General features: G+C 37.5%; 2 protein-coding genes across 3 annotated transcripts; both read right to left on the bottom strand.

The window, feature by feature from the left end:
* Window positions 1–228: 228 nt before the first annotated feature.
* Window positions 229–5,525, bottom strand: LOC123867639 (putative defense protein 3). Its single transcript, XM_045909746.1, has 3 exons — window positions 5,130–5,525; window positions 2,008–2,218; window positions 229–528 (listed from the first exon to the last, which is right to left on the bottom strand). The coding sequence occupies exons 1-3, from the start codon at window positions 5,326–5,328 to the stop codon at window positions 435–437; spliced, it is 504 nt and encodes a 167-aa protein (XP_045765702.1). The 5' UTR covers window positions 5,329–5,525; the 3' UTR covers window positions 229–434.
* Window positions 5,526–6,737: 1,212 nt separating this feature from the next.
* Window positions 6,738–13,939, bottom strand: LOC123867633 (calcitonin gene-related peptide type 1 receptor-like). Of its 2 annotated transcripts, none has more exons than XM_045909738.1 (10): window positions 13,365–13,939; window positions 12,823–12,945; window positions 12,154–12,357; window positions 11,279–11,450; window positions 10,445–10,567; window positions 9,818–10,077; window positions 9,039–9,243; window positions 8,529–8,736; window positions 7,978–8,158; window positions 6,738–7,653 (listed from the first exon to the last, which is right to left on the bottom strand). In XM_045909738.1, exons 1-10 carry the CDS (start codon window positions 13,428–13,430, stop codon window positions 6,847–6,849), a joined length of 2,349 nt encoding a protein of 782 aa, XP_045765694.1. In that variant the 5' UTR covers window positions 13,431–13,939; the 3' UTR covers window positions 6,738–6,846. The 2 variants fall into 2 exon arrangements, with proteins under 2 accessions (XP_045765694.1, XP_045765695.1); XM_045909739.1 differs by having other exon boundaries at window positions 12,823–12,924.
* Window positions 13,940–19,211: the final 5,272 nt, after the last annotated feature.

Raw genomic sequence — 19,211 nt, 5'->3', positions numbered from 1 at the left:
TGAACACGTTGACCGAGTGCATTGGCCGAGCGAGTTGGGCAATATGAAGTTAAAGTCGTGTGCCACGGGCACAAAACATAATGATTTATTTTAACTATATTAACGGAGTATTATTAATTACGCAATATATGTTTTTTTACTTACAAAACAATATAATGTATGAGCTTAATTAATTATTGAGCAAAGTATGACTAAACGAATGCAATAAAATACATATTCTTATAACAAGTGATTTATTTACAGTTTTGATATCCCTATTTTTTCTTATACAATTTCTAACTCAGTGGGAATAATAACATATGATTAATGCCTAGTTATTCTACATAGTCATTATAATAAGCCATTTAAAATGGCCTATTAAAATGACTAGGTACTTTAAGGTATCATCGGCAGGTTCTTAAAATTACCAATTAATATTATTCTATTATTAAAAATTATTTAAAAAGAACTTGAAGAGCCGTGGGTTCCTGCGGTGCCTCTGCGATGAGATTAGACCAGAATGTTCCATAATCCTTCAAGACTGTGCCTCTGCAAAAATAAAATGGTTTTAGCCCCAAGCTTGTAGGTTTAGTACTAGTTGCATCTCGACAACATTGATAGGGGAAGCGTAACTATCGAAACTAATAAATTAAAATGGACCTAAACTACCTTATTTTAAGGCTAAATCTCGCCTACACTTTTACACAGTCTGCGTCTAAAGTGGAAACTTTGCGTAATAAAAATCTATAGCAGATACTGATACGATTTGGCTTTGACGTTATTGTGTTTCGATGTTATTGCTCATCCATTAACATTCCTGAAAATGTGCACACTCATGTCTTATTCTAAGGGCCAGCGCAGACCGAGCGTAGTAAGTGGAGACAAGGCATAGCGAGTGGCGGAGAGTAGAGTTGCAGCCGTCAAATACATATAGGCATGGCGCGTCGAGTGGCGGCCACTGTAAAGGTTGTATGGGTAAGATTTGGGTAGCTCCTAGTGTGGCACGCGTATTTTCATAACAATATTAAACTTATGTCAAAGGAGAATCAATTCCTGAAGGCTTTGGACCAACGCATTGGCGGTTCCTCTGGTGCTGTAAATGTTCATGGGCGGCGGTAATCACTTAACATCAGGTGACACCCTATTTTTATTTAATGTGTTAAAAAAGAAATGACACAGTAAACAAGCTGGATTTAGAGAAAGACGCTGCGCCTCGTTACTCCGACTGTGAGCGTTGCACCTAAGTGTAGATACCAATAATCATGCAAAGAATAATTGTGGTAGCAGCTGCTAAAAGTAAGTACTAAGAGAAACTTGGTTATGCAGCATATCACTGCGAAGCGTGAAGATATCGCGTGGAACCTACACGCGCTTTTCAGAGTGAATTCTTCTTATTATTGTGTATGACAAGAATTAACGATTAAACAAACTTACCTGTAAGTGAAGATCGATCATAATTTATACCAAGGATTCGTCCGAAGAGATTAGCATCTATAACTAATTCTACTTAGTATAATCTGTTCAGAGCTTAGTCGATTTAAGTTTTATAGAAAAATGATTTCATTAGATACATATACTTATTTGGCTCTAAGCGCCTTTCACTTCGACCCATATAAGCGTATATGTTGCAACATATGCACGCACTCGTATCTCAGACCTTTAGATAAATCTAAAACGATATTGCTTCTCGAAAATCGTGTACCAAATAGCAATTACCTATTTACCTACTTAAGTGGTAAAATTTTAGACCGATCTCGTTAATATCGCCCTCAAGCTATACCTAAAGCTGGCAATAGGTACATTTATTTCACTATCATTTCTTAACATGACATTGGGTATTTGATAATTGGATTGCTACAATTTTGGTATGATAGGAGACTCCTGTCATAGCCTAGACAAGACTTTATTACCTATGTTTGCAGTCTGAGGGAGTGATGCACTCTGACGAAGGGCGTCCCGTCCCAATAAGTCTTAATAAGTAATCCCGATTCCATATAGGTACTTGTAAGTAAGGTAAAATGAACTTACGTGAAATAAACTCGTCCGTGTGAATTGTGTGGCGCTTTCCACAACAGAGTAGCCCTGATTTTATTCTTAGGGTCCGCGTGTGTGATGGCCGAGCATTCTGGCAAAGGGCTGGTGTTAGGCGTGTCATCCCACGAGCCAAGCCATTCGTTGTTCTCAACGGATCGCGCTTGGATGAAGAATCCTTTGAACGGTATGGCACCTTCGATTGTCACTAAAATCAAACGACGAGGTTTTTGATTAAAAGACAAGTCAACGCTTGACTGCGTTCTCATCTGATGATAATAGGTAAATGACGATCTTGTCTTGTCAATGAAACCATTACACTGGGGTGTCGTTTACAATTATTTTTTTGGTAACGACACCACTAGACACTCGACTATTGCGGATGTAGTGTCGTCTAGTGATGTCGTTGCCAAGACATGGACTAAGATTAATAGATAGCTCACTGCGCCGATGAAACACCCATTGCACTGGGGTGTCGTTTATAATTATTTTTTTGGTAACGACACCACTAGACACTCGACTAGTGCGGATGTAGTGTCGTCTAGTGATGTCGTTGACAAGTCATGGTCTAAGATTAATAGATAGCTCACTGCGCCGACGAAACACCCATTGCACTGGGGTGTCGTTTACAATTATTTTTTTGGTAACGACACTACCTAGACACTCGACTAGTGCGGATGTAGTGTCGTCTAGTGATGTCGTTGACAAGGCACGGTCTACGATTAATAGATAGCTCACTGCGCCGACGAAACGCACAAGTCAAACTAAATTCCCAAATCACTTACAGGTCTCTTGGTGCATATGAACAATCGCAGGAGTCGAATTTGTATGAGTTTAGCGTTTAGCGTACGCTGCTTACAGGTGTGCGTTGTGTTTATACCTAAGTACCAGTGATTAAACAACGCCTACTTGGTAGCTTCACGCTCCGTTGGACGGCAAAGAGGAATATTAGATGATCAACGATGCTTAAATGTTCTTTAGAAGATATAACTAAATGTAAAAATTTGTAGAGATTTGGCGAAAGTAAGTAGTAATTAAAGTTTAAAAAGTTGCTTAATCGAAATTTTCAATGTCAATTGCCCAACTTATTGGATTAACTTAATTTTATTGAGAAGTAATCTGTATCAAACTAACCGGTCCAGCGAGTTCACCATAAGCGCTTGACCTACAATGCCATCATTAGGGTTAGTGTGAGATTTCACATGTCGCCAACGTTAATAGAAATCGAGCATCGAAACATTTAACTTCAAAGCAAAAATGACCGATTTTTTTAAAAGCTCAAGTTCGTCCATGTAGGTTTGTGAAGTCCGCATATTTAAAAAAATCTATTTTGCCGTATCGTATCTACGTATCTAGGTTTCCAACAGATTTCTAAAACCATCAAATTAATTGATTAATTTAGTCTCCACGCGCCAATTTTGTGCACTAGCATACGGTGATAAATGACATCAATCAACCAACTATCACTTCCCGCTATCATCTTCAATCAAATCGTCACCTACACGGTCTCCACTTCAGAACATGTCTGTCCCAGCGGCCATTGGACATTAATGGTTAATTATTATTAGCTTCTAGGTGATAAAGGATTAGGGAAAAATTAGAATTAGGGAATGCCTAGTGTTGATTTAAAAAAAATGTGCCTCGTTATCCGTTACCCAGGAGATTCGGCTGCAAAACTTGTGATGATACCTATTTATTGCGTTCTTTAAATTTTAATTTATCGTAAGTACATACTTATACTTAAACTATTTATTTTGACGATTGGATTAGAATTAGACGAACAGTGATAAACTTTCATGTGAACGAATTAAAAAACCCTGACCCGCAAAAACTCGCTCGGCATTAACAATTAAGCAACACATAAGAATACCTACTCAAGATTCACACACCTCTCTATTGTACGCAAAAATGGCTTGTGTGTGTCAGAAAATAATATACCTACCTATATGTAAAAGGTAGGGTTCCGTAACTATACTACCTATAGTTGTCACAAACTTTGGCGGACCTTATTCCTTACAGTAACAGGCTATATATTTTTTCAAAACTGTCTAAACACCTAAAAATTATTTAAAATTATCCCTACGTACCGGTAGTATGCTTCCATATCGCACTAATAGGTTTCTAACTACTAAATTTTAATGTTTATAACTTCCTTTATTTTTAAAATGGCTGTAACACGCAGAAAGTCCGGACAAATGGACTGGACAAAACTTTTCACTTTTGTTTTTATTTCACTGCAGAACCCCAAAAAAAACACTTTTATTTGGGAATTTTCGCTCCATCTATCAGTCATCATTTGGTATAAATTAAAATTTAAGAAAAAGAAATGAGCACCTTTTTAGACCTCGGGTCGGTTAAAAAGTCTGGGCCGTAGGCGTTATACAGTGAAGTGTGAACCCCATAGTTCAATGGTAAGGAGAAAGGACTAAGGTTCAAACCTACGACTTTGATTCCGTTCACTACATGCATGTAATATGGAGGTATAAATACATCGCCAAGCATATTTTGTACCTTTTTTGGCTGTTCTAGAAATCCTTACCATAAAAGTTAAAGCTTTATTCATATCGACGTATTTATTATTATTTGAGTCAACATTCTGTCTTAGTTTATTCAATGAACAAGGAATGAGTTTTTGAGTACTGAGAAAAACCACTTGAAATCGTCGGGCGCTCTTTCATAAATTTATGAGTAGTTATTCATCCAAGAAATGTATTTATACTTTTTTAAATAAAAAAATAGATGATGCCCGCGTCTTCATCCGCATGGAGTTCATTTTTTAAAAATCCCGTGGAAACTCTTTATAATTTTAGTAACAGCTAGTAAAACTTTAATTTTAGTAAGTCATAAAAATAAAAAGTACCTAGATAGTCTATGTTCGTATCCATCCAGGATGCAAGCTATCTGCACCGAACAGATGATGCCCGCAACTTGGTCCATGTGGATTTATGTTTTTTTTAGATTCCGTGGGAAATCTTTGATTTTCCGGGATCCAAAGTGGTCCATGTCCTTCCCTGAGATACAAACCATCTCTGTACCAAAATTCGGGTCCGTGTAAAGCTAGCAGACAGACAGACACATCTTTTTCATTTATAATATTAAATAGTAAGGATTGAACAAACCTGTGATCATTGAATTAGGTCCATAGTTTGCAGACGAAGCGACTACCCTGTAAGGCAGAGTGGATAGCGGCTGCGTACGATGCTGCCCGTGGTTGGGCTGATTCGCGCGATCTTTTACACACGCGTCCACTGGCGCACCATCAGGAAATCCGTCCACACCCCAACAAATAAACAAAACTAGGAATAATTTCTTCACCATTTCTATATCAGGGTTTACTAATTCCAAAAGCTTGGTTAAATATAGGCACTTTGTAGCTTGTAGCTATTCTAGAGTTTAAGAACCGTAAGTATGGTGTTAGTAATCCTCCCTCAAAGATTCAGCGTAAACTGTGCGTGCGCTTAGAATACGCTCACTTTTGTAACTCAAGTTTGAAAGGTTTAGATTTTAAAGTTGAACGTTCAATTAATATCAGTGTTTAGTCTCTGTTATAAACAACCGTGTATCGTGCTTAATCTTAAGATTCTTACAGCGATTTGGACTGTGAAATATATATTATTTTAAATTAAAACGTTGTATCTATTGCAACTAGGTACCTATAAGTTAGTTGTATATTGCAACAATGGGCTAACAACAACTTACTATAAATAAAAACGGATACTGAGCGATTTCTTTATACGAAACTCACCGAAGTATCGGAGGTGAACGCGAATATTTATAAAACACTTAGTGAAAAAAGATGGAAAAATGAAAAAAAGAAAAAAGCTTCAGCTCAGCATAAAAATCATGAATAAGAATGGGTGCGCCATGAATATTAATCAAACAATCGTTATCGTTTCGTATGTTTAAGCTATTTCATTTTTCACTAATTCCCTGAACTTCACGAGGATACTTATTCAGTTTTATGCAATTTTCCCGGCCTAAGCCTAAAACCACACCTTGTGTAGTCCTCTAGTCTAGTATCTGTCAGTGGGATTCCAGAGTTCTGTTATTTCGAAGATTAGTCCGAAGTCCGGGCAAACAGCCTAATCCATAAATAATGGATGATGCCGATAATATTTAAGAAAAGGATGTTTGGGTTTTAGTAAGCATGTAAAAATATGACAACTTTACTTCATAATTATGTTTATTTTATTTAATCGTTTTATTTTACGACATATTGATTTTACATTACACCGGAACCATGAGGACCACACTATTTTTGCTAATCAGATATCATTTTTTTTAAGTTTGACATTTCTAGTCATTTTGGTTTTTGGGATTAAAAAATTGACTAAACAAAATCCTTGTTTGACATTTACCAGCAACATGCACTAACAGAATTCTTATGATAATTTACTTATACGTAGGTAGGTACTTAATAAACTAACAAAAATATCGCTTTACTTACATTTTACTTGTACGAGTATAAAAATAAATTAAGTAACTTAAATTAATCGCAATTTCCAGTAAGTACACAAATCTACTCACCTAAACAAGTGTAAATTAAAAATTTATAACACCCCCGACAAGTGAAGGTGACAGTAACTAGAAAAGAGCTGGTAACTTTCAAATGGCTGAACCGATTTTCTTCGATTATAGCTAAGAACACTCTCGATCAAGCCACCTTTCAAACAAAAAAAACTAAATTAAAATCGGTTTATTAATTTAGGAGTTACGATGCCACAGACACACAGATACACACGTCAAACTTATAACACCCCTCTTTTTGGGTCGAGGGTTAGTAAATGACATTATAAATGCACTTTGGGTAATATTACAATCCTGGCTAAATAATTTTTATTCCACAAATACAATTTTATCTTCTTTCGATCTATTTGGTGCCAGAAGATCTGAATTTAACGTAACATCGCTGTTGTCTTTGTTTTCCATGCACTGCATTATTTCGTCCAGCATATTCTCACAAGTTCCACAATCTATTTCCAAACCAGCGTAGGATTCATTTTTATCTAATACTTTTTCACTATCAATGTTATTATGTTCAGGAATATTATCTATTGCATTTTCATATTCGCTGGACTGAAGACTATTGTTATCTTCTCCGCTTTGACCTGAAGAAGTTTTTGTTTCTAGACTGTTTGTATCCGGAATTTCTTCTTGTATCACATGGCATGCTGTTAACGAAGTGTTATAGATACCGGTCGAAGATGACGATACACGTCTTAGCCGTTCAGGCCAACCTATTGAAACGCTCGATGCATTTGTAAAACCATAATATTCATCTATTTTAAAATTTCTGTTAGGTATAAATTCAGTATCATGATCGGCATTTGATCTTTCTAAATAGTCGTAGCTTCCATGTAGACCATTGTCAATTGTTTCATAGACCGGGTCTAAGATCTTAGCGAGTCTTTCGCTTGCTTGTATTGATATTATTTCTGCGACGTGTACTTTTGGCTCCATAGTTGAGTATTGGTTTTTCAATTCATCCGCCTTAGTTGTATTTGTTGTAAGAGCAGATGTGTAAGTGAATCTTCTACCTGTTTTGGGATCACCACTTATCCGAGGGTAGAAAGAAGAGCCTTTGATGCGAGAGGTAACAGTGTTCTCTGCTTTCTTGTAAGTAGCTTTAATTAATGCATGCACCTGAAATAATTATTATGAATGTTACTAGAACGTCTGCATCGGTATTTGTATGGCCGAATACAAGGTTGACTAGTCGCACAATCCTAAAATCTGCATAAAGGTAAGTACTCATCAAAGCCTAAACATTCAACTGCACTTATTATTACTTATTAATTATCGAATTTTTAGTTATTCCTAGGAGTGTCTATAGTTGCAGAGAGACTCAAACTATCATTAATTGTATAGGGAAGTCCTATTATATTTCTTGTTTACTTTGAGGCGTTGCACCGGGTTGTATTTAGCTCCAGTTTTTTTTTTAGTCTTTATAAATATAAAATTTTGTACCTCCTTATTAATATAGCAGTAGAGTAAAGCGACGATGAATCCCTGCAAGCCCTCGATTGTGTACGCGACAATGTAATAGAACTGCTCGACGTCGCAGTTGTTATTGTACGGCCGGAACACTGTGAAGAGAAACTGCACTCCGAAAATCGGCATCAAGAAGAGCGTGGCTTTCGCTGTGCTCCTGCGAAAAACCAATATATAATTTTTAATTATATTTTAGAGAATTGAACTGAAAATATTTTTTGTAGATATTAGCGGGACGCTGTATCATCATGATGGGAGTTGAAGTTTTGTATTATCATTCGGCATAAATAAAATCATATCATCTTGTACTAGCTCACAAGTCACAACTGGCGACCAATCACATTTTCAACGGGCTTTGATAATGCAGAATACTCTTAAACACTCAAAATAGCTAATAAGCTTCCGCAATTTTCTATATCTTCGTAAACAAGCCTCGTGGAACATCAATAAGTATATAAACAGTGCTAAAGCGATCGGTAAATGGCTCATAGCTACGACCATTCATCTGGCAGATTTGCAATACTCACAACTGATTAGCGTTTTCGTTGTTCCGTATTTTAGTGAATAGGACTCGAAGTACGTCGATATAAAGCACGGCGTTGATCAGAAGTATGAGCAGACGAGGCGCGTCGAGAGCCCATTCCACGTGGGCGACCGTGTACACCAGCCAGCATGAGTGGTTGTTGAAGAGGCTCATGACTACCGACCAGGCGATCACGGGCAGTATTGCGTACACTGGATAAATGAAAAAAAAAAAAACACCTTTAAAATCTCTAAACGGGACATCCGCACAAATAGCTCAGCTAAGGCCAGAGCATAGGAGACATTATTTAGATAATATTATGTTCTAGGGTTGTATGTATAAAAATGTATCTTAGGTAGGTAGGTACAATTTAAATTTTTTTATCTATACACACCATTGACTCAAATTACCTGTGTATCAAGGCTGATACCTTGACAAACATTCCAATAATGATTAAAAAATATAATTTTGTTACCAACTTCTTTTAATTAAATAACTTGTAAGGTCTACTAACATATTCCAACCGAGTACAGCATCTTGGTGCTAAGCTTCTGCTTGAAGACCGCCACAATGAGTCTATGTAGATAGATTCCCTCTAACAACATGCATACGAATACTGCGTTCCCTGAGAGACGCTCTATGAAGGACAGTACTCGACATCCAACACCATTTTGTGACATTATCGTCTCTCCAGCGTTAGTTAGCTCATCTATGTAAATCTGAAAATGTGCAAGAAATATAAGATCAGAGATATAACTGACATATCGACGTAAAGCTTTTAAAACCGCTGGGTCTAGAAACTTAAAATTTTGTATGTAGATAAATTACTATTATTATTGCTCTTTAACGAAAACCCCCATTAGGAATTCAACTCAAGTGAAGCCAGGGTGGGTTAGCTACTTAGTTTAGCTGCTTATATGACCTAAAACTAAGCCATAGGTAGGTTTTATTGAATTTGGTTTAGTAAAGTTTTTTACCTCGAGTTGATGAAGAGATAGGATAATAAATATAGTAAAAATAGTAATATATAGTATAATAGTAAAAAATCCAAAAACATTCCACTTATACGTAAAATAAAAAATACGTATACACGCGACAGATCGAGATGGCAATCGGGGTATGAGCGTCCCCACCCCAATTGCCATCTCGACCTATCACGTATTATAGGAACCTATTACGATCGGTAAATAAAATCTACATTTACAAAGTCGTCAGTTTATCTTGTCGCATCTACAGTGATTAAATACATCAAAAAAACCTTGTTTAAAACAGACATTCTAAAAATTTACTTACCACGTTTCTGCTGATAATAACAATGATGTTTCTAAAGACAATAGCAATGAGAAGGTTCCTATGAAGGGTGACCCTGGTGACGCGTAGCCTTTTGTAGAAAATGAAAATGCATATAGCGGGGAAACTGCTGATTACAGAGAAGATAAGCACAGCGATGTAGTAGCGATACCGGCGCAGGAGACGCGGGGTGATGCTACAAGTACTGTAATCTGTTCTAAGTTCCCATGTTCCGTGGGAGTGGCATTGCTTGTGGCTGAAATCTGTAAGGAAAAGGATTTTATGTATATTTTAGCAGTAGCAAGATAAAGCGTTAGTACAAGAAAAGTTTTGACAGAAACATTCGGAAATGGACTGGAAATTCAAATTTTCCGTTATGGAAAAAGACCAGGTAGATACTAGCAAACTTCCAGATTGGCGTCTCTCCTCTAGTGAAAGTTGTAGAAAAAACACACAAGATTAAAATATTCCAGCGAATATCAGGTTGGTACACTCGTAAAACGAAGGAGACAAGAAAATCGCCCAATATCTCCATGGCTTTCTAAAACACTTAAAGTATAGATATGCTTTGAGTTATGAGTGTACATTCAAAATCTTGTCAGACATATTAATAGAGCTAGTAAAACTTACGATGACAAGCTGGGCCGGAATTTGAGTAAGCGAATTCCGGGCACACTGATCTGGCCACGGAACCGTTTTGCGCCGGCTGCCAACAGGTCCACCCATCATATGTTGGTGGACATTGGTTGGTATCTGAAGAAAAAATCATCACGATCACTAATACCTGCATCTCTCCGTATCTTATCGACTTTCCACGGACACTAAAGAATTCGCTTTCTTGTTTAGCTGATTGGCATTTGGCACTTCTAAGATAATATGAATGCCCTTCCTACTTTGTTGCCCCCGCCACCTTTTAACATCCTTACTAGGATCTTCAAATCAAGAATAAATCTTCCCTTACCTTTAATAAATCTTCATTTCACAGCTACCATAAGATGTGATGGTAACTTAGCGTTAGTCTTAGTTTTTAAATTAAAAAACTTGTAATAAAAAATCCTCCTAAAGATTGATCTCAATTCGAAGAGTATTTTTAGAGTTAAAGTAAATTAATGCATACTTAATTACTCCTTGACGCATTTACAAAACTCTACTTTCATATTTGTCCACTACTTTCATTTTTCTATTTATTAACCCCCGACCCAAAAAGTGGGGTGTTATAAGTTTGACGTGTGTATCTGTGATCTGTGTATCTGTCTGTGGCATCGTAGCTCCTAAACTAATGAACCGATTTTAATTTGGTTTTTTTTTGTTTGAAAGGTGGCTTGATCGAGAGTGTTCTTAGCTATAATTCAAGAAAATTGGTTCTGCCGTTTGAAAGTTATCAGCTCTTTTCTAGTTACTGTAACTTTCACTTGTCGGGGGTGTTATAAATTTTTAATTTATACTTGTTCTTATAATCTTTACCTGACACGTTATGATTTCCATTCATAAAGTGACTACAGCATTCACTGGCACCGTAGAAGCACCTCTCCCATCGTCCGTGTATAGACGGCACCAACGCTTGACGCACCGCTTTGGCCACCACCTCGAGACTCGGGTCGAATGGGAAACAACCACATGTGCCATCGTCCTTTACCTAAAAGAATGAGAATATACCTAATCTATAATTAATTCCGCATTTCTCATAAGTTCCGATAGGGTGTGAATAACCTGAGATGCCAGCCAGGTAACCTCCCAATGTGCCTGGGTGCTGCTGGTTCCTTTTAGAGTCATCCGAGGGGAAGAGCAGCATTCGGGTCGGTGCACCCCGGTAACATGGCTAACAATTTCTCTTCGGGGATATTGTTGGCTATGGCTAATGACTTGGCAGGGGGGAGGTTTTTCCGCGTGTCCCTCTGATACGCAGAGGGCATAGTGGATGAAGGCGAAGGCCAGGACGCAGGTGACGTAGGTGGGATCGCCGCCTGCTGACTTGGCAGGGGGATTCCGGTTGATTGGTCTGTTTTCACTCGTCGAGTCCCCGGGTCGGGAGGCGCACTTCATTGGTGCGCCTCAGACGTGGAGTTAGGGGACCTCGCGAGTGGATCCCCAGAGGAGGATCCGCCTCGGCGGATGTCCATCGTTGTCGTTTCAACCGATAGACCAAGGATAGACCTCTTTTGCTGGAAGATGGTCTCCCTTTTATTGGATTTCCATAGAGCATAGACCACACTCGTGCCGCTTGTACCCAGTGCTACTCATCTACTCGTTTAACTTTTGTCTTCAAAATGCATATCTATCGTCTTCGTAATTTTAGATATGTTTAAAAAACCTCATTAAATATTTTGTGTGAAACTTACGACTTCCAAGCATGGTGCGAACAGATTTCCATACACACATCCCGCGTTCAAATTGATGGGGTTTTTACTACCTACGAACAAAAAGTCGGGGGTGTACAGGAGGCAGCCCCTGCCGGCCACCCAGCGGAACACTTGTTCCTGGTACCACACGTTGCGATAATTGCATGTTTTAGTGCTCTGCGGTGGGATTAAATTAGGCGGCTCCTGGGAAGAATAATCATTTAAACTATTATTTAGAGTGAATCTAACTTACAATATATTACAATTAACTCTTAGTTTTTTTTAAATAAGAATATTAGCCAGGCTATCATGACTAATACTCCCCTTTCCCCTCCAATTAAGCGTAAATTTTGTGCCAGGAGTGGGTACGTCAATAGTGCAACGGGTGGGTTTTGAACCGCCGACCTTTCGGAATTCAGTCCGCTCCTCAACCGTTGAGCTATCAATGGGTTGAGATACCCATCTGTGTGAAAATTAAAAAAATTAAAAAGTGTTATTTCTTTTAAGATGGTACGGAATCCTTAGTGTGCGTGGCCGACTCGCACTTAACTGATTTTTTTCTTTCGAGATACGGAACCCTAAAAATTATTCAAATACGAGAGTGATACTATAGGTAGGTACGAGTATACGTTTAAACTTTAAAGTAGGTAAATCGCTCGTGTTACTAACCTCACAAAAATATATGCTAGGTTTCTCGCAGGCCAGCTGGTCGTTGGTCCTTATCGCCACTCGAGGGTTGCGCTGATGCCACACACTCAAGTCCACTTTCTCCTGGTTAAAATAGCCCTCCGCCTAGGTACCAGAGAATAATTAAACTGTAGACTTATTTTAGGAAATATGCAGTGTACCGACTACCCCATGAACTTAAAAGCCGATTAGGATTTTATTTTTATTTCATCCTCATTTTTCCTGCAGTAGAGAGAGAGAGGGAGTGGTAGACATTGAGAAAAAAAGAGAGGGAGACGCCTGCCTGGTTTTCGCCGCAAAATGTTTTTGCCAAAACTTTACAATTGTGTTTGAGTTGTCTCTGTCTATGTTTGAAATTAATTTGTGTGTCAAAGTACAAACAAGTTAGGTATTCCAACCTATAGGAGGTCGCGCGGTCTTAGTTCAGGGCGAACCAGTAGGTACTAAGTAGGTACTTCAATTAATTAACAATCAAACCTGACTAGATAATTGGGTAACTTAAATAAATGAGTATAGATACTAACCTGCGCATCACAAACAACCCATAAACAAAACGCAATGATAAATAACTTAATGAGTCTGCACATCATGTAAATTCACTGCACACCGAAGTCATAGTGAACAATCAAAAGAAACACGCATTTTATAATCCAAAAAAAAAGTATCTAATCAAAGCAAGAGACCATCTTGAAGCACTTTGTGTGAAACGTCGGAAAATGACTAGATTTAGCGTCAAACATTCCGATACAGAGATGAAACTTAACAGCCTTTGTTGTTGGTAGTTATATATTGAAACTAATTTCACTACAGCTGTAATTGTTCTAAACAGCTGTTTATAAATTAATTATATCAGCCAGGCACACAGTCTATTGTTATCGAAAAATAATCACCAAATAAACCTAAGTACCGTGATTTGTTCATTCCAATTGTCTTATCAAAATTGTATCGATATAATACAATTACTTTGGTTGCTTCGTTGTTTTCAATATCATTGTCATTATTAGCACAAAGATAGGAATATCTTTACTATGTAGGTAGTTATCCTACCTACCTACGTAAGTATGTAGGTTTGAAAAGTATCAAATTAATTAAAACCCAACATTTTGATAAATGCCCAGTGGACACCAACCATATTTTATCTAAGGAGTAAATATAGGTAGATACCTAAATTTTAGGTACCATTTTGCTCAGTTTTTGAAAAATTAGTAAATAATACCTAAGACATAGCATAAGCATAAGCACTTCTGTTTCTTTTGTTAATAACTTCAGGCTAAAATTTTGCAAAATTTTACATCTGGTTGCACACTAAATATCGCGTTTTTAAAAGCAACTAGGCACCTATTATTGTGCAGTTGCTTCTTGTTTCATTCGACTTAATAAGTATTTACAGACTGCACACGTTGTTAAAAGTAATACATGGTCGTCTTAGTTGCTTGACGTATTTTTTTTATTTCTCACTTTTTCACCCATGTTGATAAGGGCAATTGTTAATTGTATGTACATAATATGTGTACACACGTGTATATATTATGTAGATAATATATGATATTTGTCGATTACTGGAGCAACCAAGCGTGCACGTTTGGTTGCTGCAGTAATCGATAATAGTAGTAAACGGGTATCCCTCTAGCTATAGGTAAGTACATGATACTTAGTTAATACTCAGGAGCTGAACTCTATCAGGTGGGACTACAGAAAATCATTTCTTAAAAGAGGTATTTTTATTTTATTAAATAAGATTTGCTAGCGATTTTTTCAATAAAATGAAATGGATGTACGTACAATAATTTGAAATAGGTATGTAGGTAGGTACCTACCTTGTTCACTGAGTCGAACTAACATAGTGCACTTTCTTGTGCGGTTTGTTAGCTCGTTTCCCTGAACAGGATATGAAATTCAAAATTTCAAGGTTCTAGACCCGTGGTTTGATCTCTACGTTGATATGTCAGGTACTCTGTATTCAGTTTCTCCTACCTAGGTATATACAATACCTATATAAAATAGCCTGTACCTATGCGGGCAGCCCAGGCGTCATAGATTGCGTAACAGTAGGTTTTGCTGATAACCAGGATGATAACCTTGTTTTATGAATTGTGAATGGGAAACCAAATAATACAAAGGTATCTAAGTAGGCATGACATTACAAATTCTCCTTGTTTGCCATTATTATTTATCGAAGAGCTGTATCGTTGGAACAGCGTGGTCTATTATAACATGATTTCACGTCACCATATAGCCAATATATTCAAAAATCGATAGACGTTGGGGTCCCAAGGTCCAGTACCTTGGGACCCTGGCGACCTCGCATCGGTTGAAAGACTGGGGGTCTAAGTGGAGAGACGATATCAAGCGAGTCACAGGGAGCCGTTGGAGGTGGCGCAAGACCGTTGCGTCTGTAAAACCCTACAAGAGGCCTATGCCTGGGTCTAGACATCTATCAGTTGATGATGATAAGTCTATTATATCATATCAACTTTGATTAAAAATCTGACGATGCCCGCAACTTCCGCCTGGATTTATGTTTTAAAAATCCTGTGGGAACTCTATAATTTTCTCTCCATCCTAAATATCTCTGTATGTACTAAGTATAGTTAGATGATCTTGCAAATGCGTCCTTGTGGATTTAGGTTTTTTAGAACCCCATGGGGTTCTAAAATGATTTTCCGGGGTCAAAAGTAGTATATATATCCTTAATTTATTTCTGTTTTATTTAATATAATCTTCACATTTATAATATTATTTTGTACTTACTGATGGATGGATGCGTGTATAAAACAAGAGGCACCCTGCTCAAGACACGTGTCAGATGATAAATAGAGCTATCTTAACCTCATTAATTAATTGAACGATACTGACATCATACCCATCTAATTAAATTCTCTATTTACTTACACATTCATCCTTAGTTGCAGGAAGAAGGAAAATATTACTTAGATCATTTGTTAGCGACATTGCTTTAGCTCAATATTTTATTTAAAAAACCGGCCAAGTGCGAGTTAGACTCGCGCACCGAGAGTTCCGTACTCGGGGATTTTTTTCGACACTTTGCACGATAAATCAAAAACTATTAGTTAATAGCTATTAGATAATTTAAAATCTGTTTTAGAATGGGCAAGTAAAGCCCTTTCATATAGCCCCATTGGTACAGTTATCTTGTTTGGAAAATTGAAAATACTAATTATTTATTTGTTCATGGACACAATTTAATTTTTTTGTGATGTACCTAACCACTAATTCATGGGTTTCCGATTTTCCCCCTTACTTGCTGGTGCTATAAGACCTACCTATCTGCGAAATTTCATGATTCTAGGTCAACGGGAAGTATGTACCCTGTCGGTTTTCTTGACAGACAGACAGACAGACGGACGGACAGACGGATTGGCATGGTATTGGCATGTACCTAATGCGAAGGGAAGAATGTCATGTGACTAGAGGAATGTTAAATAATGTATGTGGAAGGAAAAAAGAAAAGGTAGGTGGATGGATTGCGTGAAAGAAGATATGTCTGTAAAAGGAGTGGAAAATGCGTTGACGTATGACAGAAGTGAGTGAAAGAAAAAGACATGCTGTGCCGACCCCAGATAGCTTGGGAAATAAGGACAAGACGAAGAAAAGAAGTCAGAGGTTGGAAAGTAGGGGTGAACATCCTCATGCCTTGGAGATGTAGTTAGGTATAGTGCGTTTCATCGAATAGTACCTATGGCGTTATGTTGGCTCCCCTGTCTGTCCAAGTCATTGGCACGATATTTGCATAAGAAGACGCAGATTTTGTTTATTTTCATTTGATTTTCCTGAATGAATGAAATAAAAATAAACAAAATCTGCGTCTTCTCATGCCAATATGGTGCCAATGACCACCCAACAGACAGGGAAGCCAACATAACGCCATAGGTACTATTCGATGAAACGCACTATACATGGTCCTCCGCTCGATTTCTCTCCGGTTAAGTGTTCCTCATCATAATGATGTAAAGTCAAAGGCGTGTCATCGTCAATAGGTACAATATAGTACCTACCTACTTACCTACCTATTAGGACTTTCTGTGTTTGGGTTTTCCGGGCGACTCGCAAGCGGCAACTCTACTCCAAGAGTTTTTTGTTTCAGAGGTAGATTCCTCAGTATAGGTGCATCAATGGTTTCACGCAACGACTTTTCCAAACCAATAATTTGTTTTTGCTACTACTTATTTAAAATCTTAATAGTTACTGTCATACATAAGTCAGAAAGGTTTATCTATAGGTTTAATAGCGACTTTATAAAAATAATAATATCAGGGATTAATAATAATAACAAAACATTGTACCTACTTACTCATAGGTATATGTTTTGTTTGTCTCAATTTCTGATGTAACACAGATGAAGAATAATAAGCTAAATAAATAGCTGTAATGCTTAGGTATGCTATGAAGACTGAAGAGTATAATCGGCCACTTTGCTTAGCGCTACTTTTAGTAGACTATAAGAAAGCCTTCGATTCAGTGTATAAAGGTCTGGATTAAGGGGCATGAGACGGGCCTGCCCGCGAAATTCAAAAATTTGGTTTTTCGCAATTTGTAAACTAAAACGACAACGTGTAGGCTTATGGCATTTTAATTGCGACAATGGCAGTATCATCCTCACAGGTTCATATAAAAATCTATACTTGGAAAGGTCCAGTTTAAGAAATTAGCTCTAAGTAGTATCGACTAATTTGTGAGAATAGTCGATACTAGAGCTAGTTTCTTAACCTGGACCCTTTCAAGTAAAGATTTTTATACCAGTTTCTGTACCAGTAGGTACTTACTTAGTATTATGCCTACCTACTTAGTTGTCACGTTTTGATATCGACAGTTTTTAACTTTAATAAAATAAGTGAATAATTAAACAGTTAAATATTTTAATCGTAATTAACAATAGCAACTTCATTATGAGGTAATTAATGTAATTAATTGTAGGTATGTGTAATACTTACTGATTTTTAAATAAAAATGATAGTCATTTAGTGTGACGCTAGATAGCCTTCGACACCGCTAATGAGATAAAAAGTTCATCAATGCTATCTTAATTTAAAACCTTGGATACATAATGCATTTTTTTTTTGTTTTTATATCCGTATCATGCAATGGAGATATAAGGCCGTCGCACACCAATAGATAATAATATTAGGTATTATCAATGACTTCTATGCACATGTCATTGTCATGGGTAGCTATTACTTATAGTATCTAGGCTAGTATTCGGACTGCTCGCTTCTGAAGTCTAAAGGCGCGCTCCCAGTCTGCGCCACGATCCCAAATTTCAACTCCATACTGCAACAGACTTTGAACAGAAGTAAAATAGCACGCGCGAGTTGCTTCTGTTGATAAGGTTGATGCCACTCGCCTCAGAGCGAAGCAAGCTGTTGACATTTTGCCACATAATTTATCGATATATGTGCGTCCCATCTTAGACCGTCATCAACCTGAAAGCCTAAAAAGGTTGCTATTTCGACCTGTTGTATTTTTTGACTCTGAATGGTTACAGACAATGGTCGCCGGTTTCGACCAGCTAAGTTAAACTGCATAAATTGGGTCTTTGAGATGTTAAGGGCGAGGCCATTTGTCTGAAACCATTCGAATATATGTTCAGCCGTTTTATTTAACTCATTTTCTAGGTGATCCAGCGTTAGTGCGGTGATTACGATGGCCACATCATCAGCGTACTTAAATATATCAACGTTTCCTATACCAAGAGGGAGATCGTTAAGTAAGAGTGTGAAGGCGAGGTTCGATAGAGAGGATCCTTGCGGAACGCCATTGTAAGAAGTTAGGCTGTCCGACTTTAAGGAACCGGCCTTGCCTACAACAGTCTGTTTTCTATCTTTCATAAAGTCTACCAGTAAATCTAAGGCAGGACCGTCTATTCCGTAGTGCGTAAACTTCATTTTTAAGATGTTGTGATCCGCTACATCAAACGCTTTAGAAACCAACTTGACTCTAAAGTAAAGCCTATTAATGTGAGTTAAAGGCCTTTTCCCGATGGGTTAGCTGATTAAAATAAACACTACCCTTGTTCCCTCGACTTTGTTGACGTGTGTAAGACCACATGACTTGGCACATTTTCTGAAGATAAACTGACTATAATATTATTATGTACCTACTACGCGATGTAGGAAAGTTAATTATTATAAGCCTAACTAATAACATTTATTTATTATTATTAGTTAATCAGTGGTTAGTTAAGTGGGTACCTAACGATAGGTAGGTAATTAGAGTTCCGTACCCCAAGGGTATCAGCCTCCACTGTCCGTCCGTCTGTCAGTGCAGTGAGTTGTCTCGTTATACGTAATTAATGTAATAAGTAGAGGGTTGAAACTTTCACAGACTATGTATGTATAAGTAGGTACTATTAT

This window comes from Maniola jurtina, chromosome 8, assembly GCF_905333055.1.
Source record: "Maniola jurtina chromosome 8, ilManJurt1.1, whole genome shotgun sequence".
NCBI lineage: Eukaryota > Metazoa > Arthropoda > Insecta > Lepidoptera > Nymphalidae > Maniola > Maniola jurtina.
Note: the sequence above shows the minus strand (reverse complement) of the source record. Positions and strands in the feature narration are given on the sequence as shown.